This window comes from Aspergillus clavatus, genomic scaffold (genome assembly GCF_000002715.2).
Source record: "Aspergillus clavatus NRRL 1 1099423829802 genomic scaffold, whole genome shotgun sequence".
Taxonomy (NCBI): domain Eukaryota; kingdom Fungi; phylum Ascomycota; class Eurotiomycetes; order Eurotiales; family Aspergillaceae; genus Aspergillus; species Aspergillus clavatus.
This window is the reverse complement of record NW_001517097.1, coordinates 90,236-110,510: the sequence shown is the minus strand read 5'-3', so window position 1 is coordinate 110,510 and position 20,275 is coordinate 90,236. Positions and strand designations below refer to the sequence as shown.

Sequence of the window (20,275 nt, the reverse complement as noted above, 5' to 3'; positions counted from 1 at the left end):
ACTAGGATCTTTCTATACAATCATTCTAGGAAGGTATGCAAGAAACGGATGGCTGAAAGAGGAGATGACACTATCTAGATTGACAGTCCAATGCAGGCAAGATAGAACGTTCGAGGTAAAGGAGAACGCTGTACTCCCGAAGGTAGCTGGTTGCTGTAAGGTAATTATTGTCCCTAAACGCTGTGGAGTCGGCGCCCCATAGAATCTCGACGGACGGCCCGCTTTGGCGTTATAGAACTAATAGCACTGGCGGTTGGATAGAAAAGAAGGGACGAAAAGTAGACGATCCTTGGACGGTTGGACCTGACTCGGAGTAGTCATGAATGCATGGCCACGATAAGAAGGTACATTTTATTAGACAGTTGACTAGATGGAGTCTTGGTGGTGATCACCTCCTAACTACCAAGACTCTTTCAATAAGGGGTAGCCAACTTGTCCAGCCTGAGGCATCAACCACGTGGTGTCCAAGTGTGGCTGTGCAAGTATTGATTGTCTTTGTAACTTCGTCAGGGTAAGGTATGGAAGCGATGTTGTAATAATACGGAATTGAAATTACAGCGCCTATCTTATCCTCGGCTTTTTGTTGCGGAGGCATGGAGTGGGACATTTTATATATAATGAGACAACAACCATCTTCTGCTTGTCAATGGATGCATATACATAACGAAAAATGACGGACCCTTTAAAGACTCTAGAAACGATGCCTGGCTCTAAATACTCCAATCCTCCTCCTATCTCCCAGAAGAAATATCCAATCGCAGGAATCCTCACCACGGTCTTCGGCCTAGATGAGTTGCCTCCTCAAGCCTCGGAGATTGCCTGTCTCTGGCTTTTGCACCCTAGGCTGGCAACTCAAGAGCGCATGACCAGTATTGCAGCGTCCGTGATTGCGGATTGGAATCAGACTACTGAAAAAAGTCAATCTAGTTCAGTCAAGGGTCTCATAGCGGTCTCGTTCGATCAGAGAAACCATGGCACAAGATTGGTTGATCCTCTTGCAAATGAGGCGTGGAGACAAGGCAATGCTCGACATGCGCAGGACATGTTTTCTATCTTCCGTAAGTGCTGTAGAGACCGTCGTGGACGATCCTTCACGGACAAGACAAATGCGCTGCCGAGACAAGTATTGAAGAAGCTAATATGTCAGGACACTGACAGAGGGAACCGCACGCGATGTGTCCTTGTTGATGGACTATCTTCCTGCCTTCCTGTTTCCCCGTGGTGAACATGAAATCTCCGATCATCTAGTCCTTGGAGTGTCCTTGGGCGGACATGCGGCGTGGAGCTGTCTGCTTCATGAACCCCGTATGAGCGCCGGCGTGGTTATCATCGGATGCCCTGACTACGTAAATCTCATGGCAGATCGCGCGCGATTGTCAAAGCTGCCGTCCTGGACGAATAGCGACCCCCAAGGGTCTCAGATCCTTGGCTCCGAAGCCTTGCCAACGTCCCTTCTAGACACCATCTCCAAACTTGACCCAGCAAGCCTGTTCCTGAGTTACATCGATACCAAATCGAACCCTGGGCCTCTCCGGAGCAATCATCTGCCGGAGCCCACTGAAACTGAGAAGGAAGCCTTGCGACCAGCGCTTACACGCTGTTTGGCTGGAAAGAAGATCTTGAATCTTTCCGGAGGTGCTGATAAGCTGGTCCCCTATCACCGCGGGGAGGTGTTCCTGGCGTGGTTGAAGAAAGCTATTGCTCCAACAGGCTGGTTCGCCGATGGTGCTGTCACGCTTGAAGACATCATCGATGAAAACGCTGCCCACGAGGTGACCCCAAAGATGGTTGACGAGGCTGTTCGCTTCATCCGGGAGACGCTTTCTGCGAGCAAAGACTCGGCGACGAAATGCGGCTTCGTCAGAAATTCCAAAATATGATTTTTAAGGAAAGGCAGCCAGCTGATTCTTTAGCAAGTGACATCCGTATATAGAGCTTGAAATAATCGTCTTCTTTAAAAAAATAAATCTATGAGCTTGGAAGGCTCCCTACACCATAGGCAATGTCTTAACTCATCGTATGCGACGACAGCGATGTACAACTCCAAGAGCGTGTTCAACTACGTAAGGATAATGATCGATGAGACTTCCGATTTCCAAGTGATTCATGTTAGGCATTTGGTGAACTCGAACCAGTCCTGCGCGCCGAGTAAGAAAGTCGCAAAAAAACTCATTCGAATATCGAGGTTGGAGCGGGATCGGCAAGGTGTAAGGAAAATTGAACAGTAAAATCTTCGCAGGTGGTATTTTGTTTAGTAGAGTGAGATCGTAAGGGCGTCTGGAGGCCAGGCTATGCTCATCGCAAACAAGTACCCTTTATTTTGTAAATACACGGACCATTGTGTGCGATCCGCGGCTCCCATTTTCGAGTTCTTATTCCCTTTGCTTCAGAGAAAAGAATTGAACCCTCTATCACAAGCCCGACCGCAGAGCGGCACCTAACCCTATTTCTTCACCCTGCTCATTGCGCAATCATGATCCTTCACATTTAAGCAACCAACTCAATGACACCACCGGCCTCCTTGATCTTCTGCTCGGCGTCACGGCTGACGTATCTGGCGCGGACAACGAGGGGGATCTCGGGGAGACGGCCCTTGCCGAGAACCTTGGAGTAACCGAGGGAGAGGAGGTCGATGACGGGAGCGGTGTCGGTCTTCTGGCCGCTCAGGTAGGCTTCACGAGTCTCGGTGGGGACGAGAGACCACAGCTGTGCAAAAAGGACATCGAATCAGCCGCTGTTGCCCAATAACCAGTAATTACTCCCTTCCTCAATCCATCGCATCTCCCATCAACACATTTCACCGTTGTCCATTGCAGCAACTCCTTCGCTCGCACTCATATGCCTTCCGATTCCCCCTTGTTGTAGTCCCCACAAACGCATTGATTCAAACGTACCTTGTCGAGGTTGATTGTGGGCTTCCAGAACTGCTGGTTGGTCTTGTGGAAGTATCTCATACCAACCTTACCGAAGTAACCGGGATGGTACTTGTCGAGATTGGTCCGGTGGTGGTGCTGACCACCGGCCATACCACGACCACCGGGGTGCTTACGGTGCTTGCCAACGCGACCGTAACCGGCCGACACATGACCGCGGCTGGATTGAAGGAAAAGCCAAGTCAGTATATCGTTATCCAGAACATCTCAAGTAGTTCATCCAAAGCCGCAACTCGGTGCGTCAAGCTTATCGTATTTCAAGCCGACAAGCGCAAACATTGAATCACTCGAAACGGATGGCAGGGTGAAGTTCTCGACTCACGCTTTTCTTGTCTTCGAAAAACGGGTAGGCATCTTGTCGACGGTGCTGTGCTCGACAAGACCGGTCTGAGTGTTTGGCGATGGGGGGATGCGGTCGTATGTGCTGCTCGTTCAGATGTTGAATTCAAGGCTCGGGGGCGGCTAGAGTGTGCGCTAAGCCGTTCGCTTGCCCTAAGCTAGGGTCCAGCCCTTGTGAAATCTTGGCGGTCAGCTCTGTGCCAGTCTTATCACGTGACTTCTATCAAGCAACGGCGCATAGCACTAGTCCATGTGATTTGCCACTTTGGATGCGATGCTTTAGTTGCGGCTTACAAGAATTCTGATGATACCGAAATACAAACATAAGAGTTCATCATTTGATTTTCTACTTATCATAGTTCTTCTTGAATTCCAGTTAGTCCAACGAACCCCGAGCGGCAAAGAATTTGATGAGATTCTGCACAGTCGCTCCAGCTGGCCGTTGCGTAGGACTGCGCACCATGCTCTGTTTGATCCAAGCAGGCAATTTGCCTTGTATATTTGGCTTGTCATAGCGCCTATCAATCATCACGATGGCGGCATAATCATTGCGGTGTCTGATCGCTCGCCCGATGCATTGATTGACTGCTCGCATGCATGCGTTTTCGTAGAAATCTCGTCCCGCAGCTTTGGCAATCATTTGCCTATCAGTCTCCGATCCAGAGCTCCCACTGTAAGCTTTCTGCTCAACATATTGTAACTTAGCTTGCCATACTGCGCTGCGTATATTTGGAAATGGCAACCCGATGATCAACACTCCTCTGCCCAGTCGATCCGAGAAGTTGATACCTTCGGACAGCTTCCCTCCGATCACGGAGAGGAGTAAGGCTCCTGACCCAGAATCGATGGTCCTTGTGTATTCTTGCAATATATCGTCTGATTTTGTTGTCATATCCCGGGATTCGTACAGAATAGGCTTTTTACGTTCAATGAGACCCAGAATAGTCTGGTTTTTGTCAGCCCCGAGAGGCTTTTTCCAGATATGTAATATTCGGCTCAGATAATCGTAGCTCGGAAAGAAGGCGACAACGCCATCTGGGATAGCCTGGCACAAGGTAGCAACGGTTCGCCCAAGGTCAATAATCTAGCAATCGGTCAGAAAGCCCTAGAATAGATAGGATCATTGGCTTGGAATATGCGCCTTACCATCTTCTCTGAATCTCGAGACTCATATGTGAAATCAAAGGCGCAGCCCATAACACCTTGCGCAAGCGTGTGCGCAACAAGATTCTCCGGGGGAATGACATGGCCATAACTGAAAGTGTCCAGTCGGCTCGCTGGCACGTAAGGAAACAGGTGATTCATGTAATCACTCATCTTGCAAGCGAACCGATCAGCCTAGGCGAAGGAGACAGTTTTTCAACAACCTTTTACTCACAGGAGACATAGTTCCACCAGCCAAGATGACTGCTCTGGCGTCTTCCACAATCTCTCGGAAATGGTTCGTCGGATCCAGTAGCAGATACTTCAATTGAATATCATTCTGGTCCTTCATGTAGAATAATCGCCCTTCGGCGGATGGATTCATTAACGGCAAAAGAAAGCTTTGTACGTGGAACAGTACCGGCGTTGAAGGTTTCCCGTGGGACTGTCGATTCGCCGTGTCCTTAGAATACTCGACATATCCGTCAACCTTCCTTGCAAGTTTACTTTCCTGCAGGTAATGAGATAGCTTATAAGGATTGATTTGATCGACGCCTTTCCCGGCCATGAGATCCGAGGTTTTCACGGCACCATCCGGTGGCTGATTGCTTCCTTGGATGGACCGAAGGTGATCTGCAACTGAACTGACAAGCCTGATGACCTGAGCTATGTAGGTTCGATTTTTCCCTTTCAAGCGCGTTTTGAACTTACGCGCATAGGTTGTCAGCTGAAAAATGGCGGTCTGCAGCTGAGAGAGTGTGATCGTCACGGAATGTATATTCGATATAGCATCCATAAGGTTGTGGGCCTCATCAATGATAACAATATGATTTTTGATCGAGAGGCCAAGAGCCTCTCGAGCTGAGCGCTGAAGCAGTAAGGGATAAGGGAGGGTCACAATCTTCAGCGTATTCAGTAAGATTGTTTCAATGATGGATTATCTACTGCACAACGCACCTCGCTATGTTTAATCACCGAACGGGACGCATAGTAAGGACAGACACCTATGTGCTTGCCCAGCTTTCCCATGTCTTCTATGTCCTTGACCGTTGCTAAGGTATGATCGCGAAATTGAAGAACTTGCGGTTCATCGTCCTTCGACGGTAGATAGGGACATCTATGCTCAACAGCCATCCCAGGCTGCTGCAGATCCATGCAACGTTCATTGATTGCAGTCGCATTTTCCAACTTCATAACTCTAGGGTTGATGCAAAGATTTTTGCGCGAACCAAGAGAAAGATGTTTCACTCTTTCTTCAAGTGCCTCGCTATCGGTAAGCTTTTCGCTGAGCTCCTTTGGCAAGCTGGGCGGCATTTCCACACGCCGCAATTCACTTGCAAATTGAGCCAATTGGGAATGTGTTCGTGAACAATAGAATATTTTAGGCTCATCGTCTCCAACGGTCTCTTCTTCTTCGGTGGGAGCTGAGTACTGCTTCTTGAAGCGCTCCAATAATGCTAAAGTACTCATCGAAAGTTCGCTGCTATGACCCAAACTCTTAGAAGAGATATTTTGGTCTTCTGACTCACTGTCATAATCTTCGAGGACGAAGTGCTCATCATGCTCGACATCTCGATCCCCGGACAAGGTGTCATATTTCTGACACATGATCGATTAGGCTGCGATCAATTATGTTGATATCTGAGTTTCAAACATACCTGCCGCTTTCGAGGTCCCGATGAGTTCGCAAGAGCTAGTTTCTGCTTCTCCTCTTCATGCCTTATCTTTGCCAGACGTGTCTCTAACGTCCTTCTTTTTTCCGTGATGACACGGGCTGATTCGCGCCTCGCAAACTCCAGCATCCACTCGGGTTCATCATCGTCACCTGCAAGAATGCTGTCAGTTATCGATCGTGGAATGATTAAGTGGACATGCTGACAAGACGTGTTGTTGACTGTCTCTTGAAATGTGTTGCGCTTATGTTCTCTTAACCATGTCAGAGAACCGCATATCAGGCTCAAAGACTTTCCCTGAACGAAGCGGCATTAGTTATACAGTTAACAGATCACAAGGAGTGAGAGAAGGAGACGCCTCTCAGTCAGTTTCTTAGAGTCGGACGAGGAGAGAAGTGCAAGAGGGGTGGAAAGACGTAGTCAGAAAGTTTCTCGGATTATCGAGCTCTCGAAGTCATTATAGCTAGATAGAGATTCCATAAAATATTGGAAAATCCGTAATTCGTGTACAAAGGGGTAGAACCGCCAAGGTCAATCACTCACAGTGCCTGGTGTCCTTTGATCAGTAGATGGTCGAGACTATCATGGTCGAGACCTTATTTACCAGTAGGAGACTCGAACACAGCGACTTTGCCTTCTTCCAGACAGGTGTAGAGAGCACGCATGAACTGAAGCTGGATATCATATGGAGAGTACGGATGGTGGAAATTCCGTGACTGAAGTTCCTCCATGTTGAGCTTCCATGCACCGATATCAGAGTGACGATGGCTGGAGAGATTCCATCAATGAATATCACACTAATATCGTTTTCTTCAGGGCAACATATGAGCCGGCCCCCAAACCTGTCAGAAAAAGAGTTAGAATGGGCAGGAGTGTACTTATTCCTAAGTACAATCAATTGTTCTTGTGCAGCAAAGGCGGAAGAATCCCAGGGCAGAAGAGAAAAAGTGATCTTTCATTGATAGAGTAGTTGACCAATCAAGTTTTTGGGCCCATATGCTTTTTGGTAGGCAGTTTCTTTAAGTTTAAGGTACTTGGTAGGTACTACTTACAGTACAACCTAGAGCCTGCTAGGTAGGGTAGAAAAGTAGATGTAGACATTTAATATTGGGCCTCGATAAGTATACAAGGTACATAGGTAAGGCACTACTGTGTCTGTAGGCATTGTTCTACATAGTACCTAATACTAAGGTATGTAGCCCGGTAGGTGTCTACTACTCCGTACGTTACTGACGTACCCTGAGTACCTTGTCCACCCCTAATACCAGCTTCGTAAGCGTGTCGTTACCAAGCTAGGTACACACTCTGTAGTAGGTCTCTTTGCAAGGTCAGCTATACCACCCCCACTACTGCAAGTTTGTAACGCAAGTCTTTGATATTGTCCTAGCCACAGCATGGCGTTCCATTATTCCGTCATTGTTAGTTTTATTGATTAATGTTATTATTGTCATTATCTCTGTGGCAGTACCCAGGTCAGTAATTCTACCTTGTAGTAAGGCTAGGTAATCTCCGACTCCCAGAGGTGCTTGATATTTGAGACTTTATAACAAAGCCAGGTGACACTCTTGGACTCGGGGAATAGCCACGGAGTACCAAAAGAAGTGATATACACCACCGTGGAGTTGAGTCTATCATTCACTACAAGAACTTGACATTAGTCAACCTGGATACTATAGTACTCCGTAAGTAATACTACTGCTATGGATTATTCTCGAGTAATAATGTCGTAGCCTAAATACCAAGAAGAATACGGAGTACATCCTTTATGATTACTCTGAACTAGTTCCTCATATCCATCTAGTAGTAGTCATTAATTGAACTACCATCTCTGACACTCAAAATTCCCTATCAACTATCTACTATCTAGGTACCCTCCTTTGTGTCAATTCTAATTATCATTCGTAGTTTTATTTTTATTGTTCCCTTTTCTTTACCCTTGTGTCCTCCGTCTCTCCCCCCCCCCCACGTCTCATTGCAAGGCGAACTCCCCCGATCTTATGGTATGTGTTGATTTCTGACGTATCATACATGGGCTTCTTTGACTCTTTGCGTGATGTTGCTTGAATCTTGATCCCCCTCCTCCACCTTAGTCCATACATCTAGCTAAGGCTGATTTCTCCCGCAAAAACCCACCTTACTTTCCTCTGATGTTCTATTTTTAATTCCTGGACTTCGAAGCGTGGAAAAAAGCAGAGCGCCTGAGGATCAGCCTTCCTTGACAACGTACCTTTTCTGGTAAGGTTGGAAAAAGCAAACAAAAAAAGAAAAAAAAAGAAAGAAAGAGAAAGGAGAGAAATAAAGGGACAAGCAACGAGGACTAGAGGGGCGAAAGAGCTGTTTTATCTCCGATCATGAATCGACCTCCACAAGGCCGTGGTCAGCCACGGCTTGGTGCTACTTGGTATCCAGGGGGTCAGGATGACTTTTACATGCCAGAAGTCATATCACCCTCGCCCCAAAGGTTCGATCGCATATTGCATGTTTGAAAAACTCCTGCCATTACAGCAGCACCCCCACCTATGAACTCTCCCCACACAGTCCTACCACAACAATACCTGGTGGCCGCGTTGCTGATTTGACCCAATTCCTTTCCTTCTAGGGTAATGCCCGAAGTCCCCGAGAATATGCAGGACAACCTTGCCCACCTCGAGCATCAAGCGCGCGGTCCTCATCGCGGCCAGCATGCGCCAGTTCAGTATGATCGTAACCGGTTTCCCGAACGAACCTCTTCCGTCGCGGTTGCGCAAGGTCCACCTCTTTCTGCCGGCTATGATGTCGCCCACCATGAGCAAGCTGCAGTTTACGACATCAGCGACGGCCCAAACCTCTCTCCTTTCCCGGTCTTGAGAAACCCCCCGCCAAATGTACCCCCTACGGATGAGCAGCGCGAAGCCAGCTTGGAGAGAGCCAGGGTGGCGGTGCTCTCATCCAATGACCCTGAGATGCAACTGGCCTGGGCACAGGATGCTCTCGCCTACGTTGAAGTGGCGGTGCAGAATGAAGCTCGGCTCTCCCTGATCCAACCTCCGCGGCCACAGACTCCTCCGGTCGAGCGGCAATTGAAGGTCGATGCGATGAACATAGTGAATTTCCTGGCAGACCAACATCATCCCAAAGCGGATTTCATCAGGGGTATGTGGTTGGAATTTGGTAAGTTTGGGTACCGCGTGGACAAGAAAGCAGCGTTCCACGCATACTCTCGAGCTGCGGCGGGAGGGTACGCGCGGGCCGAGTATCGCATCGGAATGCAGTTTGAGAGTTCTGGAGAACCGGAAAAGGCCATCAGGCATTACGAGAAAGGAGTTGCTCTTGCCGACTCTGCTTCCTATTATGTATGTCGATCACATTCTGTTTTGTAGAACAGGCTGTTCGCTAACGCTCCGTCCGAATAGCGGTTGGGCATGATGATTCTTCTGGGCCAGCACGGCCAGCGGCAAGATTACCAGACGGGCTTGGATTATATCAGCCTTGCTGCACAGTCCTGCGATGAGAACGCTCCTCAAGGTGCCTATGTATGTGATGATCACCCTCATTATCCCTGAATAGCAGGATCTAACCAGACGCTTGATAGGTTTACGGCATGCTGTTGGCACGAGAGCTCCCGCAAGTTAACGTCCCAGAAACTTATCTGCCGTTAGACCTCAACGCTGCCCGTGTCAACATCGAAAAAGCTGCCTATCATGGATTTGCCAAGGCTCAAGTCAAGATAGGTGCTGCTTATGAACTTGGTCAACTCGATTGCGACTTCAATCCGGCTCTATCTCTGCATTACAATGCTCTGGCTGCGCGCCAAGGAGAGCCGGAGGCGGAAATGGCGATCAGCAAATGGTTCCTCTGTGGACACGAGGGTGTTTTCGAGAAAAACGACAAATTGGCGTTCACATTTGCTCACCGTGCTGCTCTCAGCGGATTTCCTACGGCGGAGTTTGCTTTAGGCTACTTTTACGAGGTGGGAATCTACGTGGATGTCGACCTCAAGGAGGCCAGAAGCTGGTATGCCAAAGCCGCAGCCAGCGGGAACAAGGACGCCACAAGCCGGATTGACAGCATCTCGCGCTCAAAGACGCTGTCAAGGAAAGACCACGAGAATGTGGCTATTGCTCGCATCAAGTCTCGGTACGGGTCTCACCAGCGCGGAAACTCCCTAGAGCCCATGCAGGAGACACTTGAGATGCCCGATCCCTCCCGGATGAGCCTCGCAGATAATGGACCATCTGGTGCCCCGTATCCCGACAGGGTAGGATCGCGCTCCCGACCAGCCTATCCGCAAGGATATCAGGCAGCAGACCCGCGCCCAAGCTCGGCATTCGGTATCAACCCCAACATTCGCACAAATGCACCAAATTACAACCGGGCTGCGTCCTACGGTCCAGGTCCGGCGAACTTCCGTAACCCTGGTCCTGGAGCGCCATCTACGGTTGGACCGACAAGCCCTGTCAACGCGCACAGTCCTTCGACAACACCAAAGCTTGATATTGGTTACTCGGCGCCGATGGATCCGTCCATTCCCGATCCTCGCAGGCGCCCACAGCGGCATGATGGCATGCCTCCAGACCGGAAGCCTATCCGCACTCCAGTATCCCCTCACTCCCAGGGCAGCTCGGCAGGATCTCCTAGGCCCATGGGCTCGCCTCCCGCTGCATCATTTCCTCAATCTTCGAGAACATCGACTCCCAAGCCATCCGGACCTCCTGCGGGCTCAGCATCTCAAAAGCCTACGGCGCAGGCTCCGACAAAACCCTCGCCAGGAGGCCTACCCGGCAAGGGCCCCAAGACTTTCGAAGAAATGGGTGTTCCAACTGTGCAAAAAGACAGTGATTGCGTATGTCATTCTGCTTTTTTTTTTTGCATTTAGTGGGTCGAGTTACAAAGCTAACAACTATCCTAGATTATCATGTGATACCCAACAAATCATTCTACATTGTCAAACCTCTGTCTCTCTGGTGTCTTTCTTGGCGGATTTTGGTCTTCTGGTTTGCCAACATTATCCCATTCGAAGCAAAAGAGGCGGCTTGTAGATCAGTGGACGATTTTCTCCGGTCTTTGTGTTTCAAGCCCTCTTCTGGATCTCTTAATCAATGATTCTTCGATGTCTTTGAAATAGCTTTCGTTTCCCCCATTGAGGGTTGAAATCAAGTCATCCTGTTTCCTTTCCTATATGTGCATGACCATTTATTTGTCTGGATAGAAGGTTGGTGTTTTGATGATGTTAGTATCGTTCAGCGTTCTGTTTTCTCTCTTTTTTTTTCTTTTTTTCTTTTCTCATTTATGAGTTGTTTTCTTCTATTCCTTGGCCTTGAGACGAGGTATACTATATATTCTATGTATGAACCGGAGTTTGTTTTATACCCAGACGTCGATGGATGGTGCTATTCCACGTGATGCTGATTCTGGAGGAGGACTGGATAAGGAATTTCTATCCTTTTCATTGTTGTATCTCTATTGTAGCTAGCAACTGCATTTGAATTGACTCTTCCCCCTTTCTTGATTCATCCATCTACGCTTTCCATTTGCATACCCTCTTCATCTGGTGAACATGACGCAGAAGAAAGCAAAACAAGCCGATGTGTCGGATGATGGTGAGTGAGCTATTGACCTCTCCAAACGCAAACCCTGCGGGATATCTGATTATGCCTAGCTGTCAATGATGAAACCACCTTGATCCTCGACTACCTTCGTGAGTGCCCTCCAAAAGATGTCTTTCGACGACCGTGTTGAAAAACACAACCATAAATGAAGGGTTCACTAGCCTATTTCTGGCCACTAACACCATCCTTCAGGGAAGCAGAAGTATGTCCTCACCGCAAGTGTTTGACAGTTCTTTTCCTTTATAAGAGCAGAAAGCTGTGTGGAATAGTTGTCTAAAACCTGGGATAGTCGTCCATATTCTGTTGGTTCCCCCTGACGAAACCACTGGCGGATACTTCTGACCATTTCCTTCTTAGGCCATTGACATATCCACCAATTTGCATAACAAAGTCTCAAAAAGTGAGCCATGCCTCACATTCGTAATCTTTCGTCTGGATCATCTCACTGACATCGGCTTTGGTCTTGAAGCGCAAACAGCCAAGGTCTTACGCGAGCTTCACCGGAAAAAAGAGATAGAAGCACGGATTTTGGGTAATAAAAAGTCACCATGCGCGATCAGAAGTCCTCAGGCTAACACCGACTCCTGGAATAGGAAAACAGACAGTCTATCATGCTCTTCAAGAGGCGTCTGATGAAGCTTCAAAGGAGGCAGCAGCAGCTATTGATGAGAAGATCCAGCAGCTACAGAACCAGCTGGTCAGCCTGAAAACCAGCGAAAAGGAAGCGCGCATAGAGCTTGCAGCCCTTTCCGCGAAGCCTCTGCTCTCCGATCTTCGACACAGCGTCGACCAACTAGTGCAAGAGACTCAGATTATCCTTGGCCGCCTCGAAAAGATTGAGCGAAAGGATTCTGTCGATGTGTCCCCTGAGGAGAAAGCAGAGTTAGCAAAGGAATGGAAGCGCTGGAACCAGATAGCAACTGTCCGTAAGGGGATATTTCGGGACCTGTGGAGTAAGTGCTCAGAGGTCATCCCAGATAACATGAATCGCGAAGAACTTTGGGTAAGGAAATCGATCTTTGATGGATGACTGCAGTATGCGTAATGTTATCAGGACAGACCCTGCTGACCCTATTGAGCAGGAGTCCCTGGGCCTTGAAGGATCTCCGACCAACTGAGGGATATGCTATACTCCTCGGTAGACACACACTGACTGAGGTAACAACATCGATGGTTATAACCCCGACCATTCACCGTTGTACAGACCAGGTTGCTAGGGGTTGTTGATAACCCCATTTTTGATTGTATGTGGTACGTATACCATTTATCGCCATATCCAATATATACAATCGGACTTTGTTATTGGGGAAGAATTGGTACACAAAGCAGGATATTTATTCACTCGCTAGCTTCGTCTTCCGTCATGGAGCGCGGTGGTGATTCTTTAAATATCCCCGATGCTGATGAACAGCAGGACTCGAGCTCTTGATGCCGAATCACCGGAGAGTGTGGACTGTGGAGATGAGCCAAACAGAATGCGACTGCTCTAAGACACAAACGAACAGATAGCGGGGAAGAAATATGCAGGATGCACGAGGTGAAGTCAGGAGAAAGTATGACGCCAGATGGAGACGATCATCCGTTGATATATTGTGGAATCGACAATGTCATGTGCAGGACGGGGGAGCTATCGATACGATCTATATATGGTGTAGCTGGGAGAGTGAACAATCCAACTTCGACGTCTGGTCAGAAGGCAATAATCCGCAATTCTTCCTTGAGTCATTTGATGTGCAAAAAGCAACTGGGGCTGATCTCCGATCGGACATATCTAGATGGCGTTATCCGTGAGTGATCAAGGTTGATTATTGATTCACCATTAGACCGAATCATCTGCTCACTGGTCACAAGAGTCGAGTGAAATTAATCAAATCAGACCATTGACAGGGAACATCTGTCCTGAATAACCCAGCCTGTCCCTCAAGAGATACTCTACCCTACCTTTCTTTACCATCCACGTCCTTCCAACAATCTAGTACCAAGCACAGTACGCCTATCTCGATGCTTCTCACCGCCAACCCCACTTGTGCACATCGATAAACCCCTCCGGATTTTCTGTCGGACTTTCCAACGGTTCTTCATTATTCTTTCTGCATCATCCGCCAGCCGATGCAGCTGTCGGCCCCCTCGAGATCTCTTTCCGCCTTGTCAGCCTCCTTCTTCCCCATACTTATCTCGTGCTCTCTCCTCCTCTATCGCCTTCCTTCCCCGTGAGAGATGAAAAGTCGCGCTCCTCTTCCTGTTCCCTCAGGAACCCCGTCGCTGCAGAACGGCCATTCCCGCAGTCAGTCCGGCCTCGAAATGGCTGCCCGGAGTCCTCCCAATCAGAGCAGTGAGACAAAACCCCATATCCCCCCCCCACTTCACAATCACCTCTGCAAGATGACGGCTCGAGGGACCTTTCTTCTTTGCTCTTGGGCGTCTCTGCTACTGCGCTTTTGCAGATCGAACAAAATGGGCTGATTCTCGACTCGCGCCTTATCTAGATACGAAGCATGTGCCTTGCAAATTCTTTCGCCAGGGAGCTTGCCAGGCCGGGCCTGCCTGTCCTTTTTTACACTCCACGGATGCTGCCATTGATTATGCGCCCTGCAAATATTTTACCAAGGTACGATATGTACCCGGATGTGGTCACCAATCTCGATCCTCCCCATGCTCCTCCCCAGATGCTTACTGGAGGGGGTGTTGGATTTGTTCTCCTAACACAGCATCAGACTGACATATATTTCCTTTCATAGGGTAATTGCAAGTTCGGAGCAAAATGTGCGCTGGCGCATGTCCTGCCTGATGGTCGTCGAGTGAATCGTCCTACCCCGGGCATGGGAATGGGCGGAGGCCATCTCAATCTGGGCGGACGCGTTAACCCTCAGGCATATGTTAACCAGGATTCTGCCTTGACGAACTCGGTGCTATCTCAACAACGGATGAACAGTCACGATCCTCGCTATGTTTCGCAGTTACCTCCCCAGGAGGAGTTCACTGCGCTTCATGCCCAGCCGGCCCCGCCGCCGTACGATGCTATCCCAACATTTGATACTGGGTTGGCCTCAGATGCCGGTTCGAAGTATGGATCGCCTGTGGACGATATCCGATTCCCCCTGTCCCCTAATCACCGCCACTTGACGGCTCTTGACGCACCGCTTCCTGCATCGTTCGATAGTCAGGGGATCTCACACGCCGCTCGCTACGGACCGGTCGCCGCGTCAATGCCATCCAAGTTTGGGCTCGAATTGTCATCCCCCCCAGCCCAGAGATTGGGTGGTCCCTCCGATGTCCTTCGGAACCTTCGTGACACAGCGTACGGATCCGATTTCAGGAAGCCCTCGTCCTTCATAGGTTCCTCTCCGCCAGGCATCCCCGAAGATGGTCCAGGGCCAAGATTTCTGCATTCCTCGAGGCCAGTCAAGCCGCGCATGCTGTCGGCGAGTGTTCCTCGGTCAACGGCTCTCGATGATTGGGATGACAGTAACTTCCCGATGGAGGAGGATTATCTGCCAATGAACCTGCATGATGACGTTCTTACTCCCCAGGAGAAACTTCGGCGACTTTCGCGTACCGATCATGAACTCAGTTCCAGCCATCGCGATTTGAGTGGCCTTGGAATGACTAGCACCAGTTTCTCGAAGATTGGCTCCCCACTCGCGTCTAGTCCATCGCGGTTTGGCGCTCTGTTTGCCAAGCAACGGCAGCAGAAGAAGGAAGAGGACTTTCATGGTACATCATTCTCGCATATCGGGTCCCCTCTGCGCGAGTCCTCCTTGAGTCTAGGGACCAGCCCCAGCCTGGGTCCCATCGGCAGCCGGCAGATCTCTGGCGATGTGTCTCCATACATCTCCGGCTCTGGCAGGCAGTCCTCGACATCGATGATTTCTCAGCAGCTTAGCAGCATGTCGCTGCACCCTGCTCCTACCCGTCAGTCTTCCGTAATGAGCCACAGCAACCGCCTGGACCGTACCATCTCTTCGCCAGTCAGCACAAGCAGGATCGATGAGGAGCAGAGTGACTTGGTCTTCTCAATGGAGGAAGAGGACAGCAACAAACGCAACAGTGCTTCCTGGAGCCCTAACAAAGTGGAATCCAACGACGGGGCATCGACACCCACGAGCAACTCCGGATTCCAGCCATAGAGTTGTTGGAAACATTTTCTTGGACAAACCCCTTTGCATATGCATGCATGACAACATTAGAGCGCGGAGTTCAAAAGCGAAAAGAACTATGGGATATTGAAAAAGCAAAAAAGTTGCCACCAGTCTATATTTCAATTCATACATAAATACACCAAAAACGACAATAACAGCTTTCTGGATGCTTCTTGGACTTGATTCTTTTGACCTTTCTCTCCCCTTTCCTTCTTCCTCCCTCTTCCCCCCCTCTATCCTATCCCGATGACGTTTGCATAGAAAGGTCGAAAGTATCCGGATTTTCCCACAACTGGTTCTTTTCTCTCCCCTGCATTTCCTCCCATCTGGTCACTCAGTCATGGATCAATCCTAATTGAGTTGAGCCTCTTGGTCCTGTTGACGACGGTCTTTACATTTTAAAATCTTCTCTCTTCTTTCTTTCTCTCGTTATTTCCGCCCCTTGTCCTCTATATGAGATGGGTCCTTATCCCGCTTCCATGGGGAGAGGATGTGTGGTACAAGGGCGACTTCATCGATCAACCACCTCTTTCCAGCGAATTCCCGTGTATAATGTTTCTCCTGCCTCACCTCCTTTTCATCTTCTTGTTCTCCCGCCAGTTCCTTTTCTTGGATCTCACATTTTCACGAATCAATGATCTATCTTCTTAATCTCCAACACCTGAGCAACTCGTTGATATGGGCATAGGGCATTGATCGCGCGAGGCTTCCTTGTCGGCCTGCTGCCATCATAAGATGCGCTAGTAGATTAGACACTCGAGAAGTCTGGATAATCGAACCGCTTCTTATGTCTACGGTAGCTAATCTCTAAGAAGTGATAATATATGTACACATGAGAGCGAATGATACTTCCAGTCATAAAGCACATGGAAAGAGCCTTCCTCCTTTTTCATACAAACAGGTGGATCTCGTGTAGTGAATTTATCTAACTTCTTTTATTTTTCAAGATTGATTACTCAAATGCTCATGGGTAGTTTACATTCACAAACAGCATAATGAAGCTTGCATTTCCCGTGCCAGACTCCCCCTGAATGCGCCACTGTCCCCCCAAGCCAACAACTTTGTTTCATAAAGCAAAAGAAAAAAAAAAGGCATTATAATGACGCTGAAACCTAGGAAGAGTATGATGCAGCCACCCTTGTGTTTGTTGTGTTCGGCATCGGCACTATATCCTGGGGTCAATATCATCCATATACATGGCATGACCCTTAAGGCTGACAGTTGTGGCTTGGTCGGAATGGGCCTGAATCTGCGCCGTTCTCTCATGCAAGAGGTGATCAGCAGCGATCCGCTGAGCTTGGGCCTCAGCATCAGCGTGCTTCGCTTTCTCCGCTTGGTCAAGATACAGAAGGTCGTAGATCTTATCTGTACCAATCATAACCTGGCTCGCCATAGTCTCAATAGCCTTGACAGTCAAGGTTCCCACGCGGACTGCAAGATTTGTTTCTGCATCTGCCCGCTGGCGCTTGACACGTTCTTCTTGCTGGGTCTTCTCAGCAATTTCTTTCCGTTTCCGCTGCTCGACAAGTCTCCGGCGCTCCTCTTTTGCGGCCAGGTATTTGAGGGAATGGCCAAGCTTCTGAGGGAGGGATGGCACGATGTCAAGTGGTGGAGTAGAGAAGAAAAGCACATGCCCCGAGTTGTTACAGTGGAACTGATCACGTATATCCTCCGGTATGGCCGCGTTGGCAGCATCGCTCAGGTGAAAGACCTCAATCGGGCGGGGAGCATTAGGATTGTACATTGCTGCTTGGGGTACATGCCCGCGACCTGCCTGATACGGCGTATATGGCGAGGGCTGGACTGCCGCATAGGGGTGGGCCACAGCCGAAGGCTGGTAAGCGGTGGCATGGGGGGTTTGTGGGACATAGGTACTAGGGCGTCGCTGTAGCGCTGGCTGATAAACCTGCGCCGGTGGGACTTGAGGCTGCTGGTAAGTTATCGGAGCCACGGGAGCTGGAGAGTTCTGAAGGGGAGGAATTGGCGCTGCCGGTGAACGTGCAGGGCCAACGCCCGCCCCCGGTAAGGGGATAGCACCGGGGCTATCTACGCTGGGTCGCGTAGGCGGTTGGCTGATTGACTGCTGGCGAGGAGGAACGGTAGGCAATACTGGTTGAGGCAGTGACGGAGGCGGAGAAGGTGTTGGTTCAGGTGGTGGAGATTCCTGTCCCATCTTCAGTTAGTTTGGACCAGCCCAGACAAAAAATCAGTGGACGAGCAACTCACGTTCTCATCGCGCGGACGACGATGTACCGCACCAACGATGGGCGGCGCATTGTCAGCTCCCCATGTTGGCTTCGGCAGATCGTCGGTCTCCTTTGCAACACTCTTCAACAAGTGTTTTATGGGGCTAGGAATTTTCTTGATCCTTCGAGGAACGTCGAAAAGATCCATTTCATAATCCTTTTCTCTCACCTCGTCAGGCAGACAACTCGCCCAGGTCTTGATCTTGTTTAGTTTATGCTTCTCCTCATTATAGCGAGCCTCGCAGACGTAGACCTCCTTATCAGGGGAAAGGCCTCTGGGACGTCCGCGGTTGTAGCGAGTGAAGAACATCACGAAGCAACGGTCCACGACCTCCTCAATCCGGTGGTCACGGTACTGGCCTGTCTTGACCACCTCATTAGGGTAGAAATGCTTCTCGAAATGATGGACCGTCTGCTCCGGGCGGTAATACCAGCACGCATTGACCCATTTCTCGCCCTCCGAATCCTGCCATGTTCGATAAATCTGTGCTACGATAGGCTTGGTCACATCGTTAGGGTTCTGAATGTGGACCCAGTCACCAACTTTCCAGAGCTCCCCTTTGTAGAGAATGCCATCGGGTAAGGGAAGTCGCCCATCTTCCATGAGATATTCAGTGTCAGGCTTTCTCTTCTCGATCTCAGCAAGTCTCCTGGCCTCGCCCTGCAAGTCGACCGCATCTTTGTAAATCTGACTGTCCGGCTGATTGTAAGCTTTGGCATTGTTGAACATGAGATCCATATCCCTCATGAAATGGTCAACCGAGTGATACTTCTTGCGCTTGGATTTTCGCTTAATGATGTCGATGGCAATTGGATCCTTGATCTCCACATAATAATCCGGATACATAGCTTTGTCAGGCAACCGTTCGAAATGTCGCACTTTGAGCATCCCACTGGGTCCTTTCAGCTTACGGATCCCCTTTAGAACAGCTTTAATTCTGGCCTCCATTGGTGTATCAACGCGGGGTGGCCGACCGCGCTTCTTCCTGATTTCTGGGTCAGCAGACTTGTGACCGTCTTCTTTCGCAGCATCTCGTTTCCACCCAGGACGGGGGCCTCGCTTCTTCTTGCGTCGGCCATCATCATCAGAGTCATCATCGTCCTCATCGTCATCGTCTTCCTCATCTTCTTCTTCCTCTTCCTCCGGAAGGGGATCTGCCTCGGGGATCTCCCCTAAGTCCGGGAGCTCAGCTTGTTCCGAAGTGATGACTCCTTGTTTCACGAGCTTGTCGAACTCTGCGATGAAAACGTCCTGTGCTCGAGAACATGGGTCAGCGTATGGTGCAGAGAAGCGGCATGATCTAAGCTGGGACATCATCAACCTTAATAACAAGCGCATCCTCATATGCTTGAGAGTTTGGCCGGTTGTAGGTTTGCGCATTGTGGGGGATCTGCGGGAAGAGGACAGAATGTCAGTGGCTAGCTTTCATCACTTCAAGCCGGAATGACCTGGAAATCACAAAGGCACGGGTAGGACCATAATTACCAAAGCGCAGTCTCGCACAAATTCGGCGAAGTTTTTATACTCCCTTTTGTTGATCTTCTGTTTCAAAATGCTGAGAGCCATGGGCTCTTTGATGATCTCATAATAGTCGGGCACATTGCGCTTGTTGACGCTTCTCTGAAATAATCGGGACGGATCATGGCCACTAGAATTTGGGAGAAAGGTAGTGGCAGGGTTAGCTTTCACTTTATTCCGACGTTTTAGTTGTCGCCTTGTTGTGCGCAGGACTGCAGGCAACGGCCAAAAGAGACACAGGACCATGAAACTTACTCTTCTTCTCTGAATTCATAGATAGCCAAGACAACATCCATCATCAACCTCCATTGTTCATCAGTGACACCACCCTGAACAGGGCCCTCGTCAGCTTTGCCATCCTCCTCGATCGATTTGACCGGCTCCTCAGGAACGGGTTGGGTTTGCGACGGCTCCGTCGCTTGCTCCATACTGTGGACCTCCCCGACAGCTGAATTCAAGAACAGCGCGCAGAAAGCCAGACCAAGACGCTGAGAAGGGTCAATAAAACCTTCATGGGAATGCAGACCGTTCAATATGAGAGGTGCGCAAAGAAAAAGACCAAATGAGAAGGAAGACGTTCGTGTAGCTACTCTGCTGACTCAGCTGGTATCTCGTAACTTACAAGAAGAATGGAAATGTATATTACGGTACGCTGGTGTTTCCCGTTATCGAGCTATCTCCGCTTACCTAAGTAC

General features: G+C 49.4%; 7 protein-coding genes across 7 annotated transcripts, besides 1 other annotated feature; 4 read left to right on the top strand and 3 right to left on the bottom strand.

Moving 5' to 3' along the window:
* Positions 1-670: 670 nt before the first annotated feature.
* ACLA_033630 (uncharacterized protein) lies at positions 671-1,880 on the top strand (the record flags this gene model as incomplete). Its single annotated transcript, XM_001270585.1, has 2 exons — positions 671-1,058; positions 1,159-1,880. The coding sequence occupies 2 exons, from the start codon at positions 671-673 to the stop codon at positions 1,878-1,880; spliced, it is 1,110 nt and encodes a 369-aa protein (XP_001270586.1).
* Positions 1,881-2,487: 607 nt separating this feature from the next.
* On the bottom strand, positions 2,488-3,287 carry ACLA_033620 (60S ribosomal protein uL15; the record flags this gene model as incomplete). Its single annotated transcript, XM_001270584.1, has 3 exons — positions 2,488-2,706; positions 2,895-3,093; positions 3,256-3,287. The coding sequence occupies 3 exons, from the start codon at positions 3,285-3,287 to the stop codon at positions 2,488-2,490; spliced, it is 450 nt and encodes a 149-aa protein (XP_001270585.1).
* Positions 3,288-3,648: 361 nt separating this feature from the next.
* On the bottom strand, positions 3,649-6,023 carry chl1 (DNA helicase; the record flags this gene model as incomplete). The annotated part of the gene is made up of 4 exons (XM_001270583.1): positions 3,649-4,356; positions 4,419-4,589; positions 4,651-5,316; positions 5,373-6,023. The coding sequence occupies 4 exons, from the start codon at positions 6,021-6,023 to the stop codon at positions 3,649-3,651; spliced, it is 2,196 nt and encodes a 731-aa protein (XP_001270584.1).
* Positions 6,024-8,439: 2,416 nt separating this feature from the next.
* On the top strand, positions 8,440-10,988 carry ACLA_033600 (putative chitin synthase activator (Chs3); the record flags this gene model as incomplete). The annotated part of the gene is made up of 5 exons (XM_001270582.1): positions 8,440-8,549; positions 8,688-9,420; positions 9,481-9,600; positions 9,660-10,910; positions 10,977-10,988. The coding sequence occupies 5 exons, from the start codon at positions 8,440-8,442 to the stop codon at positions 10,986-10,988; spliced, it is 2,226 nt and encodes a 741-aa protein (XP_001270583.1).
* A 636-nt stretch (positions 10,989-11,624) lies between these two features.
* Positions 11,625-12,794, top strand: ACLA_033590 (putative TBP interacting domain protein; the record flags this gene model as incomplete). Its single annotated transcript, XM_001270581.1, has 4 exons — positions 11,625-11,667; positions 11,727-11,765; positions 12,270-12,629; positions 12,736-12,794. 4 exons carry the CDS (start codon positions 11,625-11,627, stop codon positions 12,792-12,794), a joined length of 501 nt encoding a protein of 166 aa, XP_001270582.1.
* A 1,099-nt stretch (positions 12,795-13,893) lies between these two features.
* ACLA_033580 (putative spindle poison sensitivity protein Scp3) lies at positions 13,894-15,803 on the top strand (the record flags this gene model as incomplete). Its single annotated transcript, XM_001270580.1, has 3 exons — positions 13,894-14,008; positions 14,163-14,284; positions 14,415-15,803. The coding sequence occupies 3 exons, from the start codon at positions 13,894-13,896 to the stop codon at positions 15,801-15,803; spliced, it is 1,626 nt and encodes a 541-aa protein (XP_001270581.1).
* A 1,177-nt stretch (positions 15,804-16,980) lies between these two features.
* On the bottom strand, positions 16,981-20,008 carry ACLA_033570 (putative RSC complex subunit (RSC1); the record flags this gene model as incomplete). Its single annotated transcript, XM_001270579.1, has 5 exons — positions 16,981-17,979; positions 18,042-19,313; positions 19,384-19,452; positions 19,548-19,710; positions 19,836-20,008. The coding sequence occupies 5 exons, from the start codon at positions 20,006-20,008 to the stop codon at positions 16,981-16,983; spliced, it is 2,676 nt and encodes an 891-aa protein (XP_001270580.1).
* Positions 19,139-19,187: a microsatellite.
* Positions 20,009-20,275: the final 267 nt, after the last annotated feature.